This window comes from Mytilus edulis, chromosome 1 (genome assembly GCF_963676685.1).
Source record: "Mytilus edulis chromosome 1, xbMytEdul2.2, whole genome shotgun sequence".
NCBI classification, from domain to species: domain Eukaryota; kingdom Metazoa; phylum Mollusca; class Bivalvia; order Mytilida; family Mytilidae; genus Mytilus; species Mytilus edulis.
In genome coordinates, this window is record NC_092344.1 from 123120954 (window position 1) to 123137878 (window position 16925).

At 31.9% G+C, this 16925-nt stretch overlaps 1 protein-coding gene across 2 annotated transcripts in view; it reads right to left on the reverse strand.

Annotated features, from left to right (window-relative positions):
* The window catches only part of LOC139518584 (basement membrane-specific heparan sulfate proteoglycan core protein-like), a 49906-nt gene that overhangs the window by 22486 nt on the left and 10495 nt on the right, over nucleotides 1-16925 (reverse strand). For both annotated transcript variants that reach the window (XM_071310065.1, XM_071310072.1), the window contains exons 3-8: nucleotides 8666-8944; nucleotides 7839-8147; nucleotides 6236-6517; nucleotides 5361-5666; nucleotides 4370-4672; nucleotides 244-549 (exon numbers count right to left, since the gene is read on the reverse strand). In XM_071310065.1, the coding sequence (XP_071166166.1) occupies nucleotides 244-549; nucleotides 4370-4672; nucleotides 5361-5666; nucleotides 6236-6517; nucleotides 7839-8147; nucleotides 8666-8944 (1785 nt within the window). The remainder of the gene's footprint in view (nucleotides 1-243; nucleotides 550-4369; nucleotides 4673-5360; nucleotides 5667-6235; nucleotides 6518-7838; nucleotides 8148-8665; nucleotides 8945-16925) is intronic.

The following is a 16925-nucleotide window of genomic DNA, read 5'->3' on the forward strand; positions in this document are numbered from 1 at the left end:
ACTTCTCCCTAAACCTATGACTGTGGTGTGAAAACACGGAATAAGATCAAATATTCAAGTATTTGTCGAACATAATAAGATACTCCAATTGGTTTGAAAAGATACGAGTATTATGGGTAATTGCACATCTGGGGTTGTATGTTAGAATTCTAACTTAGTTGCAATGTTTTTAAAACCGCGACAATGATCCAGCTTTCCACAAAGACATATACTATTTCATAAATGCATAATTATGTCATTTACCTCCGATGACATCTAGAAACGTTTGTGAACTTTGTCCGGTACCAACACTATTGGATGCAAAGCAAGCATAATTTGCTTCATCGTTAAGATCAGCGTTATTTATCTGTAGAGACGGGTTATTGACTGTGGAACCACTGTACTTGTTGTTACTGTTAGCTACATTTATATCTGTGGTTACGCCATTCTTTATCTTTCGCCAGTAAACAGTTGTATGAACTGGATTTGCTGTGACTGAACAAACTAGCATAACAGAACTACCATAGTTGACATTATATAACGATTGTTGTATATTAACACTTGGTATATCTGCAATTGTCAAAATCTATATTTATTTAATCCTAGCTCAAAACTGATATATTCTATCCATCGTGTACCATCAAAAGGAAAATATATATTTGTAGTCTTTTCATGAGCGATGTTTTTTTAATTCAATATGCATTTGAAACTAATATTCAGTAATTAACTATAGAAGTAGACATTCGATCGTTGACCAATATCTTATTGCAATACTTCTTTTAGTGCAGCTTTACAAGTCATATGTATGTTTTCCGATTGATACCAATGCAAGCACACACACATTGTAACAACATTTTGAAGAAATAAAGTATGAATCTAACAATACTTGCAGCTTCTGAATTCCAGTTACTCACTCATTTTTAAATAAATAAATCATATCTTAACTTAAAACAATCCGCTTCAACGGATTCAGGGTAAATAATTTTCGTCCTGCATTTGCATGAAATAATTGCCATCGTATTAAACAAAATTTATTACTGACAGATATCAATAAATTTGTTGCAATAAATATTAAGAATTACCTAGAACTGTTAATGTGATCGTTAGGGAGTTGACTCTGGTTAATCCATTGGTTGCCTGACAGATATATAATCCCGCATCAGACAACGCCACGTTTGATATAGTCAATGATAGGTTGATGGTATTGCCGTTGGAATATTTCGAAGAAGAATCAATATTAATGACTTGGTTGTTAAAGTACCACGTGATAGAAGTGGCTGTTCCAGTTATTACACAGTTCATGACAACTAAGTTACCCACATTCTGTTGATACTGTGTCTGAGGCGCATTCACAGATAACGGGTCTGCAAATAAACGCCTCATGCAGACGAATGTCACTATATCTGCACTTTAAAGAATCATTGAAATATCTCCTTTTGGTCTGAATGATCGTGAGCCTGTTGCAAGCAAAATTCCTGCCTTATTCAACACAGCCTCTTTCAAAAGAGCCAGTTTATATTTTGTTCTTACAATTCTTGAAGACTTGGCATATTTTGTTTTTGTCCTGAATATGCATGAAATACTGCAATTACATGTGTAGTCAACAGGAATCAATGATGCATGATTTTTTATTGTCTCGCCTTGGCAGAGTCAAAAAGTGAGAAATAGGTATGTTGTTTCGGGCGTCGGCGTCAACAACGCCGTTAGTTTTCTCATTTCACATTTGATATTTCGGGCCCTTTTATAGCTGACTATTTGGTATGGACTTTGCTCATCCTTGAAGAACGTATGGTGACATAAAGCTGTTAATTTATGTGTCGTTTGACTCTTGTGGAGAGTTGTGTACCTCATCTTACTTTTTATATTCACTTATACTAGTATATTATGGGAAATAATCATTGGCTCCCTTTTATGCAAGTAAAAGTAAATTATAGCAATAAGTTTTTAAAAACAAGGTGTCAGTAAATCTGTTTTAATAGGGAAAATATACAAAAGCAATAGAGAATTAATATTAATTAGAGCTGCTACTACTATCTACATATTTGGTATCAAAATACGTACTAAATTGAAAAATAAGTGTTATAAGTATAATCAAAAGCAACAATGGCAAAGTAAAATATCATAGTTTTTTTAGAACCTAGATTTATTTATTTGTTTTAAATCTTTACCTTAGATCAAAACAGGTTTCTGGGTACAGAGTTGAAGATTTTTTTATACCTCACATTAACGCGAATCTGATAGAACGCATGGCAGCGTGTAATTACATTGAAACTATGGAGTCATAATAATACGAATATGTACAACTCTAGATATAACAGGTACCTGTATATTAAATGCGTGCAATCGTAATGAACCACTACCACTATATATGTTGATAAAGTATTGTTTTCTTAATTTCAATGTGCAAATTAAAGAACAGCGTCCGTGCCCGTGGAAGCCGGACACTTCTTTCAATATCAATAAAGATGACACGGATTTATAAATTGACATGTATATCATTATATGTATTATGAGTTGTTGACTTCATGTTTACCAAAATAAAACACCACAACTTGGCACAAGTGAGTGTTTATTGTGTCCGATATACGATTCGGAAGTAAAGTCAAGATTTTTGTTAAGGGGGTGGGGGAGGGGGTGAAATTTACTCCGATATCAAATTGTCATGGTGTTCAAAATACCATTTATGAAATATATTTAGGTGGATTATAAACAATGAAATTATCTGAAACTTGAAAATATGAATTTAAAAAAACCCATTGTAAATCAATCTCAATGCCGTGTTTAACCAATGAAAAATACTTAACCAGCCTTAAAGTATCGGCTAAACTTATCCAGCGGATAGAACATTTTATCCACTTGATATATTCTGAACAATAGAAATAATCCTCAAATAAAACTCAATCCTGAAATCCCAAAAAAGTTAAAAATAAATGATTAAACTGAAAAAAGTTACAAAAAGAATGTATATACTGATAATAGGAAAGAGTCTATTAAGTTGGTGAGATTACTTTCTCCCCGAAATTCTCTCGTTTTTCTTACATAATAATTTAGAATATTGAAAAAAAGTTGTTTTGAAAATTTCAACCCTTGGTTAAATTTTTAACCCAACCCCTAACGGTGGGTTAAATTTATCTATACTATTAAACGAGAAGATCTCATTTTGGGTGTCGCTTCTCTTCTTTCCACAATAAATTAATCAACACGCCTCTGTGTCCTATAGGTACAGTGCATAGTCGCATTTGTCATCCATTTATATGATTATTCAGATTGAGTTATTTTGGGAGAAAAACGAGAAAAAAGGCATCCGGATATTGTCCCGTCATTGGACGAAATTTTAAGCCAGATTAGACTTCCGGTTTGCGTTTTTCTGTATACTTTGAACATACATATACTACGAATATAGTGTATTTTAAGAATTTTATCTGCTATCATTTTCAAGTTAACTATGCACGGCGGTCACAGAGTTTATCAAATAGAGAGGGTCTGTATACCATATCAATGACCACCATGGATCGATTAGTAAACGTAGAATTTACAGTAATGAATGTTCATAATATACAGATAAGCGCTAAAATTATTCATGTGAACTTTTGATGCCTTTTCTGAAATTCTCCAGTCATTAAATCTTTTACAAAATTCATTGATTACAAAAATAAAGAAGATGTGGTATGATTGCCATGTTGCGACAACTCTCCACAAGAGACCAAAATGACACAGAAATTAACAACTATAGGTCACCGTACGGCCTTCAACAAAATGCAAAGCCCAAACCGCATACTCAGCTTCAAAAGGCCCCGAAATGACAATCTTAAACATTGCAAACGAGAAAACCAGCGGCCTTATTTATGTACAGAAAATGAACGAAACACAAATATGTAACACATAAACAAACGACAACCACTGAATTACAGGTTCCTTACTTAAATGTTCATAACATACTAAATGTATGTTCATATTGAAATTGATAAAAAACTAAAAATTAGTAACTTTGGAAATAAAGGTGGAGGGATAAAAAAAAATCATTTTCCTGTCCCCAATAACCTATGACTTATAATACTTTTGCTGAAATTCTCCAGTCATTCAGTATTTTACAAAATTCGTTCAACAACACTTTACATACTTTAAACTACGCTCTGAATGCCCGCGATTTCGCGGGTGGGTTCTAGTATACTCTAACCAAGGATTCAACAGAGGGTTTAATTTAACCACAGGATAAACAACAGAAAATAACCAAGGGTTAAAATTTAACCAAGGGTTATGATATTTAACCCTTGGTTAAAATTTAACCGAGAGTTGAACAACTGGGTCCAGGTGAACTCTTTTAGATAGTTATCTCGTCGGGAATCATAACACGTCTTACTTTGTGTTCATCACGTTAAAATCTACATACCTCCAGTAACTTCTAGGAACGTATTCTGACTGTTTGATGTACCAACAATGTTTGTAGCATAGCACACGTATATTCCCTCATCTGATCTCTGAGTGTTGGATATTGTCAACGATGGACTTGAGGTGGTACCTCCAGAATATCTACTGTTACCATTTATATCTACGTTAGTTTGAACACCATTGACCACTTTTCTCCAGAACACGTTAGTCTGAGTAGGAGTTCCGATAACAGTACAAGACACGGTTACCTGTTGACCAATCAAAACGCTGTAGGATGATTGTGGAATGGTTACAGTTAGTAAGCCTGAAAAAAATATATCACTTTCATTTTTATTTACATATGTCGAACACGATGAGATATATATATATACGTATATATTTGAGACTTTGCATGCACCCGAAAATTATGTATTTTTTTATCTAGATTCCCATTATGATTCCATTTCCTTGTTACTGAGTTAAAATGGGTATTACCATCAAAATATATCTTTTATAAAATTTTCGTTTAACATTTAACATTTACACAGATTTAAAATAACAATTGGTATAAATGAAACGTGACGCAGAATGATTGCCAATGTGAAAACTACAATCAAAATAAACCATAAAGTAAGCTATAAAAGACTAAGACAGGACGTAATGTGTTAATCAAAACAAGTTTTTTTAATAACAGAAAACAACCACAAGCAATCATATTTCTATTTCTTTTTCATGGATAATGTGACAGATGTTATCATGTGCAGGAAGATAACTTCTCCCTAAACCTATGACTGTGGTGTGAAAACACGGAATAAGATCAAATATTCAAGTATTTGTCGAACATAATAAGATACTCCAATTGGTATGAAAAGATACGAGTATTATGGGTAATTGCACATCTGGGGTTGTATGTTAGAATTCTAACTTAGTTGCAATTTTTTAAAACTGCGACAATGATCCAGCTGTCCACAAAGACATATACTATTTCATAAATGCAAAATTATGTCGTTTACCTCCGATGACATCTAGAAACGTTTGTGAACTTTGTCCGGTACCAACACTATTGGAAGCAAAGCATGCATAATTTGCCTCATCGTTAAGATCAGCGTTATTTATCTGTAGAGACGGGTTATTGACTGTGGAACCACTGTACTTGTTGTTACTGTTAGCTACATTTATATCTGTGGTTACGCCATTCTTTATTTTTCGCCAGTAAACAGTTGTATGAACTGGATTTGCTGTGACTGAACAAACTAGCATAACAGAACTACCATAGTTGACATTATATAACGATTGTTGTATAGTAACACTTGGTATATCTGCAATTGTCAAATTCTATATTAATCCTAGCTCACAACTGATATATTCTATCCAACGTGTACAATCAAAAGGAAAATATATATTTGTAGTCTTTTCATGAGCTATGTTTTTTTTTTATTTTAATATGCATTTGAAACTAATATTCAGTACACAACTATAGAAGTAGACATTCGATCGTTGGCCAATATCTTATTGCAATACTTCTTTTAGTGCAGCTTTACAAGTTATATGTATGTTTTCCGATTGATACCAAGCACACACAAATTGTAACAAAATTTTGAAGAAAGAAAGTATGAATCTAACAAAACTTTCAGCTTCTGAATTCCAGTTGCTCACTAATTTTTAATTAAATAAATAAATCATATCTTACTAGACTTAACTTAAAACAATCCGCTTCAACGGATTCAGGGTAAATAATTTTCGTCCTGCGTTTGCATGAAATAATTGACATCGTACTAAACAAGTATAAACACGATTAATCGACTTATAAAAAAGTATTGAAACAATATCTAAAAATTTATAACTGAAAGATATCAATAAATTTGTTGCAATAAATATTAAGAATTACCTAGAACTGTTAATGTGATCGTTAGGGAGTTGACTGTGGTTAATCCATTGGTTGCCTGACAGATATATAATCCCGCATCAGACAACGCCACGTTTGATATAGTCAATGAAGGGTTGATGGTATTGCCGTTGGAATATTTCGAAGAAGAAGCAATATTAATGACTTGGTTGTTAAAGTACCACGTGATAGAAGTGGCTGTTCCAGTTATTACACAGTTCATGACAACTAAGTTACCCACATTCTGTTGATACTGTGTCTGAGGCGCATTCACAGATAACGGGTCTGCAAATAAATAACATAAATATTGAATTTATCAATGATTTCCTATTCTATACGTTGGGAGATAAAGTCTAACACTTGATTTTGTCAGACTAATAAAGGGTAGGGAAATCATACAAGGCGAAATAAAAAGTACATTCACTGATAAAGGGTTGGCAAATGACAGTAACCTTAAAGATATGAGATACGACAGTGGTCGTCAGCATTCATCGGTAAATTGTAGGAAAAGAAAATCAAACTAAACAGTCATTATTTAAAATACAACAGTGCTGCTTATCATTCAGTAATTAAAAATCTGTAAATAAAAAAAAAAAGTACAAATATCGAAATTCTTTAATTTTACTTTCAGATATAGTGATGTTGTGCTATCACTAAATATCCCATTTTTCAACCAGTAATTATATTTCAAAAAGTAAAATCACAAAAAATCCTGAGCTTAGAAGAAAATCTTATCGGAAAGTCCATAATCACATGGCAAAATCAAATAACAAAACACATCAAACACGAACGGACAAGAACTTTATTACACATTCCTTTATATTTACAATGATGCGTGAACTAAAAAGACATAATAAATATAATTATAGTCAAAATATGGGTACAGCAGTCATCATCGTGTAACAATTTTAAAAGGAACAATTTAACAGAACACAAAAACATCTATTTACAAACACATGTATTGATTCAAGTGAACCTAAAATTCAGAATTATACTGATATTAAAAGAACTGCTTCATACCTTGATCTTTTCGCCAATATTCACACAGATGACAAACCTGATCCAAATATCATATTTTATTTTTAGAAATTTTCCTGTGAAGTAACTTTTTTAGTGGCGTTGACATGTCGTATGACGCCCAGTTCATAATCATATTCTTCTGTCATACATTAATTTTAGGTGTTCTCTGTTATTCTATGGCTTACATGTAAAAATTTAATATTGTATTATTTATTTATGTATTTGTCTGTATTGAGTGTTCTTGCTTTTATTTGTACTGTATTCCTGTCACGTTATGATGTCATTTGAACGGTAAATATGACATTGACATATAAGCGGGAGGTTTAGCTAGCAATACAAGCAGGTTAAAAAAACTTTTTATCTTAAATTGTCATATACAAAGTCAGAATTATGGCAGTTTGTCCATTTTTATGTATGTTTGCGTTTGTTTGTGTAGCAGTTCAGTGGTTTTGTTTGTCTGTTGTTTTTCCTTATAGTTGATATTTTTCCCTCAGTTTTGGTGTGTGACCCTGTATTTATTTCCGTTCAACCGAATTATGATTATTGAACAGTGATATACTACTATTGCCGTTATATGTAAGCATACCATTAACTGTTAACTGAAGACTGACTGTCTGGAGGTTATTACCGCGTGTCTGAGAATGTTGTACGTCACAATAAAGTGTCTGACCATTGTTACTGATACTTGGATTCCATGAAAGTGACGCGGTAACAGTGTGGGTACTATCAGACTGCATTACTGATGATTGTGTGATGCCAGTACTGAAATGAATGTTACCGATCCTCATGGTCATTGTTGGCGCAGGATTCCCTCCTGTGCTTATACACGTCCACTGATAGATATTGCCAGTTAAAAGAGTTTGAGGTCCAGTCAACGTCGGTTGATTTGGTTCGACTGTAAGAAGTTAAACGCATCGTGTTATATTCAATCTAAAATTTGTAATTTCTAGTAAGTATTTAAAAAAAAGCACATATCGTTGTGTCTTATTATTGACATACACATATATTGTTACAATAACATAGTTTTTAACATTATAACACAGCTTCTTTTGAAAAATATAATTTCTGTTGAAAGATCATAATTTCTGTTAAAAGAACATAAATTCTGTTAAAATAATATAGTTTCTGTTATGATAACATATTTATTTTTTAAATAAATATATGTATATGAAAAATATGATGCTTTATAATAAAAAGATGTGTTTGTATATTCTAATTTACTTCATTCTGGTGCATGAACATTGTTAATTCGAATATCAAATATATTCACTTTGATCTCCTTTTATTTTGAAATATTTTTTCTTAGAATTACAGTGTACGTCTGTATTACCATCTATGCTGTATGAATCTATTTTAAGTGCTTAAATTTTTTTGATTAAGTGCATGGTATCTCCGTAAGATAAGGGTACATACTGTAAACTTGGAAGTACCATGTTGCGCTCAGATAGCTCTCTAATTCTGAACTATTAACCCGACATTCAAATACAGCAATATGATGACTTCCGTTGGCAACAAAGGTAAATGAGTTTGTTGTAACTCCATTTGTTGTGTTGTATGTTGTATCTAACAACTTATTGACACGGTACCAATATACTGTAGGTGCAGGATTGCCACCGGTTGATGTACATGTTAACGTTACAGAGTTACCATCAAGTATAAACGTCGGACCAGTGATTATTGGAATATCAGGAGCTATAAAAAATACAATATATCAATATGTGGATATAATTTTAAAAGACGAAAATATATATATATTACATAGGCAAAATTTCCTCACGTGAATTTTACATTAATCTCATATTAAATTCATGTGAAAAATTTCACATGAGATTCACCTTAAACGAGCTTATACATGAAACTTACGTGACATTTTTCAATCGAGATTCACATTAATCTTACATGATTTTTTTCATATGAATTTTCCGTGAAATTTTTCCAAAATAATATTGGTATATTTCATGATTTTAATTGAATTTAAAAATTTAAATTTCAGTTGAATTACTCTATTTCAAAAATTCATTTGAATTTCACGTGAAAGATTTTCATGTGATATTCATGTGAAATTCATGAGAGTTTGAAATGGAAATCATATGAAACTCACATAATCTGATTTCATGTGAGTTTCACGTTTTAGGTGAAATTCAGGTGAATTTCACGTGAGATTCCCATAAATTTAAATTGATGTGAGTGAAATTTGCTTGTGCCGTCTTGTGTTCTTGATTAACAAACAGATGACATGCATTTTGAATATTTCAAGGTGCAATAAAACTGTTAAACCTCGAAATGTCTTGAGTGTTAAAAAACCTCATCTTCTTTTCGAATTAGATTCATAATAATAACTCTAATTCAACCGAGTATTATACAGGGTAGTATGCTCTCTATCATATATTTCAAAAGAGTATTTTACAGGGAAGTATGCTCTCTATCATTTGGTTCAACGTTATTTGTACGATGTACTACGTTTGCAGTTTGATTCAGAATTAACCGGACATAGAATATAGTTAACTGTCTAATTGCTACCTCTGATTGATATTAATAAACATTGCAATTTGCATTGTTATTAAATGCAATATCAGTATTTAGTGCAAATATAATGTTAAATCAATCCAAATTCTATCTTATTTTCGATAGACAGTTTTAATCATTCAAATTTGACGTCATTTTTTGTGTGCTATTTTACAAATTCAAATGTGACGTCATTTTAATGTCCTTTTTTACAATTTCAAATGTGACGTCACTTTGCCTTGACTAATTCGGGTGTGTCTATTTTTTTGTGTTGGATTTTGGCGGTTTATGTAATGTATCCGGTTGTTTTCTGTAATTAGTTAATACTTCAGTTTTATCATGTGTATCTTTTATAAAGTCATTTTTATTAGATTTACTGTTTGCAAAAGTATATTTTTTTCTAAATAATAGGGATGTTCTGGTCCCAAACAGAAAACCCTAGCTGTTGTTGGCACAACTTTGTTGAACTTTTGGTCCTCGATGCTGTTCAACTTTGTACTTGTTTTGGCTTTCAAATTTTGGTATCTGCGCGTCACTAGTAAGTCTTGTATGGACGAAACGCACTCCTGGTGTACTACATTTTAAACCTGGTGCCTTTTGTAAGCTATTATTCGTGTGTTTCTTTGTCAAATATGTTTTCCTATTTATTTGTGTTGTAGTCCTGTAATGTTGTGTTTTCATTTTAATGTTATATTTAAGATGGCCATTAAAGCGGGAGGCTTGGCATGCCACAAAACCAGGTTCAGTCCACCATTTTTTTCTTTTAAAAGATGTCCTGTACCAAGTCAGTAATCTGGTCATTCGTTTCTGTGTGTGTTACATTTTAACGTTGTGTTTCTTTTGTGTCGTTTGTTTCCTCTTATATTTAAGTGTGAATTCCCATTATTATAAGACGTATCACGGTACTTTTCTGTCCCAAATTCATGTATTTAGTTTTGATGTTATATTTGTTATTCTCATCGGATTTCTAGCTTTTTTAGGTCTCTATCACTTATGGTGTTCCAGTTTAAAATACATTTCAAAATTTCAAATACAAAAGGGGAAATAACTCTCATATGGAGCGTTCATATTGCTTCGGTCAAAATTGGACAAATCATGCGAAGGATATAACGAGCAATTTTATAAAATAAATTTGTCGTAATCTTTTACGGTTGCGAAGGATCCCCGGAGTCGTGGACATAAGGAAAACAGTGTTTGGGGAGATAACTCCTACAAAGAAAAGTATTCGGTTACGCAGTGTAAATTTCAAAAGCGCATAAACTGTTCGATATCATATACCAAATATCTAAGCGACATATTGTGAAACAAATATTTATCGTAAGAACAAAATTAGGCGGAAGAAAAAAAAAATTAAAAACCAATTGTTCAGAGAACAATTGAAGGTCTTTCCACCAGTTAATATCTATTTTGATATTAAAATATAAAAAATCAGTCTAAAATGTCAGTTCATATGGCTTTCTGATGTATAGATATGAATTTAAAGCAAAAGTCAAAATCTAGAACGTCAAATTAACCTATGACCTTGACCTCAATTTTAAGGTCACAAACTGAGGATTTCAAATCAAAAGACCCTAGTCTCTAATATGTATGGTTAATAAGTTATATCACTTTAAACATAATTTAAGATATGATAGGGGCTAAAACTCCCATTCATTGTTTATGCACCCTTTCAACTAAAATTATTTAGTTACAACATGTCGCAACTAACAATTTATACAAAATAATTTGTCGATATCTTATAAGGTTAATGAAAATGAGTGAAAATAAGACAAATTCAAAAATTAGAATATGACCTTGACCTTTGACCTTGACCTATTTATCATTTTTTTTGGACCAAGGACCTCAAATCAAAAGATCCTAGGTCTCTATCACTTATGGTGTTCCAGTTTAAAATACATTTTAAAATTTCAAATACAAAAAGGAAATAACTCTCATATGGAGCGTTCATATTGCTTCGGTCGAAATTGGACAAATCATGCGAAGGATATAACGAGCAATTTTATAAAATAAATTTGTCGTAATCTTTTACGGTTGCGAAGGAGTTGTGGACACAAGGAAAACAGTGTTTGGGGAGATAACTCCTACAAAGAAAAGTATTCGGTTACGCAGGGTAAATTTCAAAAGCGCATAAACTGTTCGATATCATATACCAAATATCTAAGCGACATATTGCGAAACAAATATTTATCGCAAGAACAAAATTTGGCGGAAGAAAAAAAAATAATCAGAAGAAAAACAATAGGTCTTTCCACAGAAAAGTGGAAAGACCTAATAATCAGAAAAAAAACAATAGGTCTGTCCACAGAAAAGTGGAAAGACCTAATAATCAGAAGAAAAACAATAGGTCTTTCCACAGAAAAGTGGAAAGACCTAATAATCAGAAGAAAAACGATAGGTCTTTCCACAGAAAAGTGGAAAGACCTAATAATCAGAAGAAAAACAATAGGTCTTTCCACAGAAAAGTGGAAAGACCTACATTTGTAATTAAAAAGATAATTCTAAGAGCATATATATGACAGTATTTACATACCATAGGGTGATACCATAGAAAAGATTTTTCCTAAATTGACAATGTTTTCTCGTCGGCACAATCTGCTCTATCACACCTTCAACTCAGTGTAAAGTCAGAATTTCATTATCACATTAGGAATTTATTGTTAGTTGGAAGTAAAAAATACAAGTAAGATGCTGTATTTATATATCTTTACTATATAAACATATCTTCATATTCCGTATAATGAGTATATATACATACAAGGGAGAAATTGCAATATTTGTTCGAACATGTTGTTGGTAAGTACTTTTAGAAATTATATGAAAAACATGTTTTAAACAATATGTTTTTCATAGAATTGTAACAAACACCCCCCCCCCCAAAAAAAAAAAATCACCCGTAATATTTATGTTTTTCAAGGGTACACACCACCTTGTTAAACAAAATATTGTTGTCTTCAACACATAAATTCGTTATCATTTTTGGATGTTTTTTATAAGACAGTTGTGAATATATGATAGGTACTTGTCTTCATGTGCATTTAAAGTTTTATCAAGAATCACTGGGGTTAAGCTGATGACCGTAACTGCATTCACGGTCATCCCAAGATGTTGGATGAAAATTTAGGTCAGTATCTGTATTGTCTGTTAAAGTGTTTCTATATCATTTTTTTTACAAAACATACCTTGATACGATGTAAATTTATAAAAGATTCACACTGAAGTCACTTATTACTACCGAAATGTGCATGAAACAGGAATTTCGATTTGAAAAAATCCCTCAGATGACCGTAAATCACAATCGAGATGACCGTAACAGAATGAGCGATTCATAACAAAGGTGACCGTAATTGGTTTTAAGATGACCGTAATTTGTAAATGATGACCATGATGACCGTAACTTTTAAAGAATGACCATCAATTCTAAGAAATATCCGTATTTATATTACTACTTTGTTTTGTATCAAATGATTAAGCGTGTTGGTATAAAGTTTACGTATTTATATGAGAGTATTATCCTATAGGTAAAAGAAAATAAGACGTGTTCAAATACATAATTCACCATATGTATTTTTTTTTAGTAGAGGGCTTAATCATTTTAAACTGAATTTGCAACAAGACATGCACATGAACAAGTGGAGAAAACATGCAACAAAAAAGCAATAAAATGACACCTTACAAGTAAAATAAAAAAAAAATGCGATCCACAGCCTCCAACTACAAGTCAAAAGATTTTTTTTTTATTTCTGGGATTCCTTTTAATGACATATAATAAATACACCGTTTTAAAAATGCCAATACATGTACACCCATTGATATTATATCGTCTTTGATTGTATTCCACTTTGTCTTGCAAATAAAATAGAAAATGTTTTTTTTTAAATAATACGACCAAACGAGTGAATGTGAGCTCCAGCAAAATTAAACCTTAAAATAGTCTTGTAAGAATAGAGTATCACAAGGGTGAACCTTGTCAATGTGTATATATACAGAAATGTCATTCATATCTCAAGACAAATTAAGATTTTAATCTGCTTCCTCTGGAACCATACATATGGGCTCGATTACCGGATATTCATCTGTTTAATTATTTATTTTTTGTAATCTCCGTTTATGTTTTCTGCTCTGTGTGTCAGTTCGTCCGTTCGTCTGTTCGTTTGTCCGTCTGTCCAACTTTAAGTTAAAGTTTTTGGTCGAGTAAGTTTTTGATAACGTTGAAGTCCAATCAACTTAAAACTTAGTACACATTTTACCTATGATATTATCTTTCTAATTGTAATGCCAAATTACAGTTTTATCCCATTTTCACGGACCACTGAACACAGAAATGATAGTGTAGATGACGCATCCGTGTACTATAGTCCTATATTACATGACTTTGGAGTTTGATATTATTTAATTTACATTCAACGTTTTTTATCGGATATTATTTTTTACTATCATCGTTCAAAAGTCTTTCAACGTTTTTTATCGGATATTTATTTTTACTATCATCGTTCATAAGTTTGAACGATGATAGTAAAAATAATATCCGATAAAAAAACGGTAAATGTAAGTGATATCAAACTCCAAAGTCATATATTATAGGACTACCGTGTACTAGGAACACATCCTTGTTTCTTCGAATTTTCCTCGTATCGCTGTCAATTTGTATTAAAATTTTAACGTCGTTTCAATAAATATTTCATTGTTTACGAGAAATATGCAATTTAATATTATTGTCATAAACCCAAAATACGGCAAAAAGTTAAAAAGAAATTTATGAAAAATATTTATATCCGCTAACCGAGCCGCTATTGAGACAACCTCAACAAAAAGCTATGAATACAAATACGGATATTTCTTAGAATTGACGGTCATCCTTTAAAAGTTACGGTCATTCTTTATAAATTACAGTCAACCTTTACAAATTACGGTCATCCTTTACAAGTTACGGTCATCTGTTTACCAATCACGGTCATCCTCGTTATATGTTACGATCATCTTGAAAATATTCTGATAATGATTTACGGTCATCTTAGCGATTTTTTCAAATCGAATTTCCCGTTTCATGCACATTTCTCGGTAGTAATTAGTAATTTCCGCGTGATTCTTTTATAAATTTACATCGTATAAATGTATGCTATATAAAGAAAATGATAAAGAAACACTTTAACAGACAATACAGAAACTTACTTAATTTTTCAACCGACATCTTGGGATGACCGTGAATGCAGTAACGGTCATCAGCTTCACCCCAGTGAAGAATGATGTTCTGATGATTTGATGATATGAAATCTTATGTTTAGGACTGACATCATATTCACATAGTAAGTTCTCTTTTCTGATGAATAAAAAAAAGTATTGATAAATCAAAGCAAACAATTGTTCATTTTAAGCAATATCTCTTACCACGATTGTTTGCATAAATATCATTACAGCGAAATAGCTAAGTGGTCTGTGAAATAAATATCTCCCCTTTTGTTAAAGCACCAAGAGTGTGTTCCTCAAACATTTTGTTTTAATAAAATTGGTTTCTTGCATGAACCTCAGTCGGTGCATACCAGTTTTATAATATTAATAGAATCATATTCAAAACAGTGTGGTCCTGGCCATTGATTGACGACCTAAATTATCCCATTGACTGGGACAGATTAGGTGAACGTTTGTCTGTAACTACCATTGCTCACTTCTTGCTTATTATAGAATTTAAACTGTGGGGTCACCAAAGGTTCTTAACGCCTTTAATAATAAAATAATTCGAAAAATTATTCATGAATAACCTTTATGTTTTGATTTATATTATTGATATAAATCAACACATCGTATTATTCCGGATTCGTTTTTCGAATTTTTTATTTAGATGTTGAGAACCTTTGGTAACCCCACAGATTCAGTGTCTTTAACAAGTACATAGTGAGCAGTGATTGTTACCGACAAACGTTCACCTAATCTGTCCCAATTAATGGAATAATTAAGGTCGTCAATCAATGGCCAGGACCACACTGTTTTGAATATGATTCTATTTTATATAGATGATAATGATTCTCCCTTCTTTATCATTCGTTAATTAATTTAAAATCCAGTTATTTGGTATCAAAAAAATAAATATCCGTTGGGTGTGTTGTACCAAGGCTATGAAGATGCTTTGGAATAAATTATTAATTAGGTCTTTCCACTTTTTTTTTTAATTTTTTCTAATAAAAAGAAATTCTGCCAATTTCTTTTCTTGCGTTTTTTTTTAATTCAATATCATACAGACTATAAACTTTTAAAACTTACCCTATTAAACAGAACACTTTTCTGTGTTAGTGTTATCCCCCAGAACACTGTTTTTCTTGTTATGAAATCTCCTTCGCAACCGTTAAAGAAAGCGACAAATTTATTTTTCCAAAATGTTCATTAAATCCTCAAAATGTTACGGTTTATTTTGACGAAAACTATCCGGAGAAACCATATGCGAGTTATTCCCCGTTATGACCTTGGTATAAGTGAATTTCATCTCTTACTGGTAAACCATAAGTGACAAAGACCATAGGTCTTTGGTCCATAAAATTGAAATTGGGACAAGGTGAGAGGTCAATGTCATATTCTGGCTTATTGCACTTCTTTTCATATTCCTATAAGATACCGACAACATAGTTTTACTAAATTGTCATTTGTGATGATCATAAAACCCATTCACTATGTATAATAAAGAACTAGTGTCTTTTGATTTGACCCTGGAAATGACATATTAAACCAAATTTCATAATGTTTGTTTCAGAATAGATCTTTTCGGTAGGAAAGACCTTCAATTGTTCTAAATTGTTTTTGATTTGCTTTATAATATCTCCTGACTAATGAGTTTCTTGTGGGCCATTGACATGTCATATTTCTGATGTGGAAACCAAGAGAATAACCTAAAGCGGTTTCTTTTCTCGACAGACCGAGACGATTCAGTAAACAAATATTATGATGCTTTGTTTTAATTATAGCTTTTAAGTATTTTAACTTTTAATCTCTCATACCATCTTTTACCTTGTTCAGTCTATCGTGACTCAGATAAACCCAAAGTTTGTTTGGGCCCAAAAATAGGATTGGTTAAGTTATTTTCTATTTTTAGCTTCATGTCTGACTTTCCGAAAACGTCTTCTAGTTTGTAAACTTCTAACTCAGATCATTCATTCTGACTTTCCGAAAACGTCTTGCATGT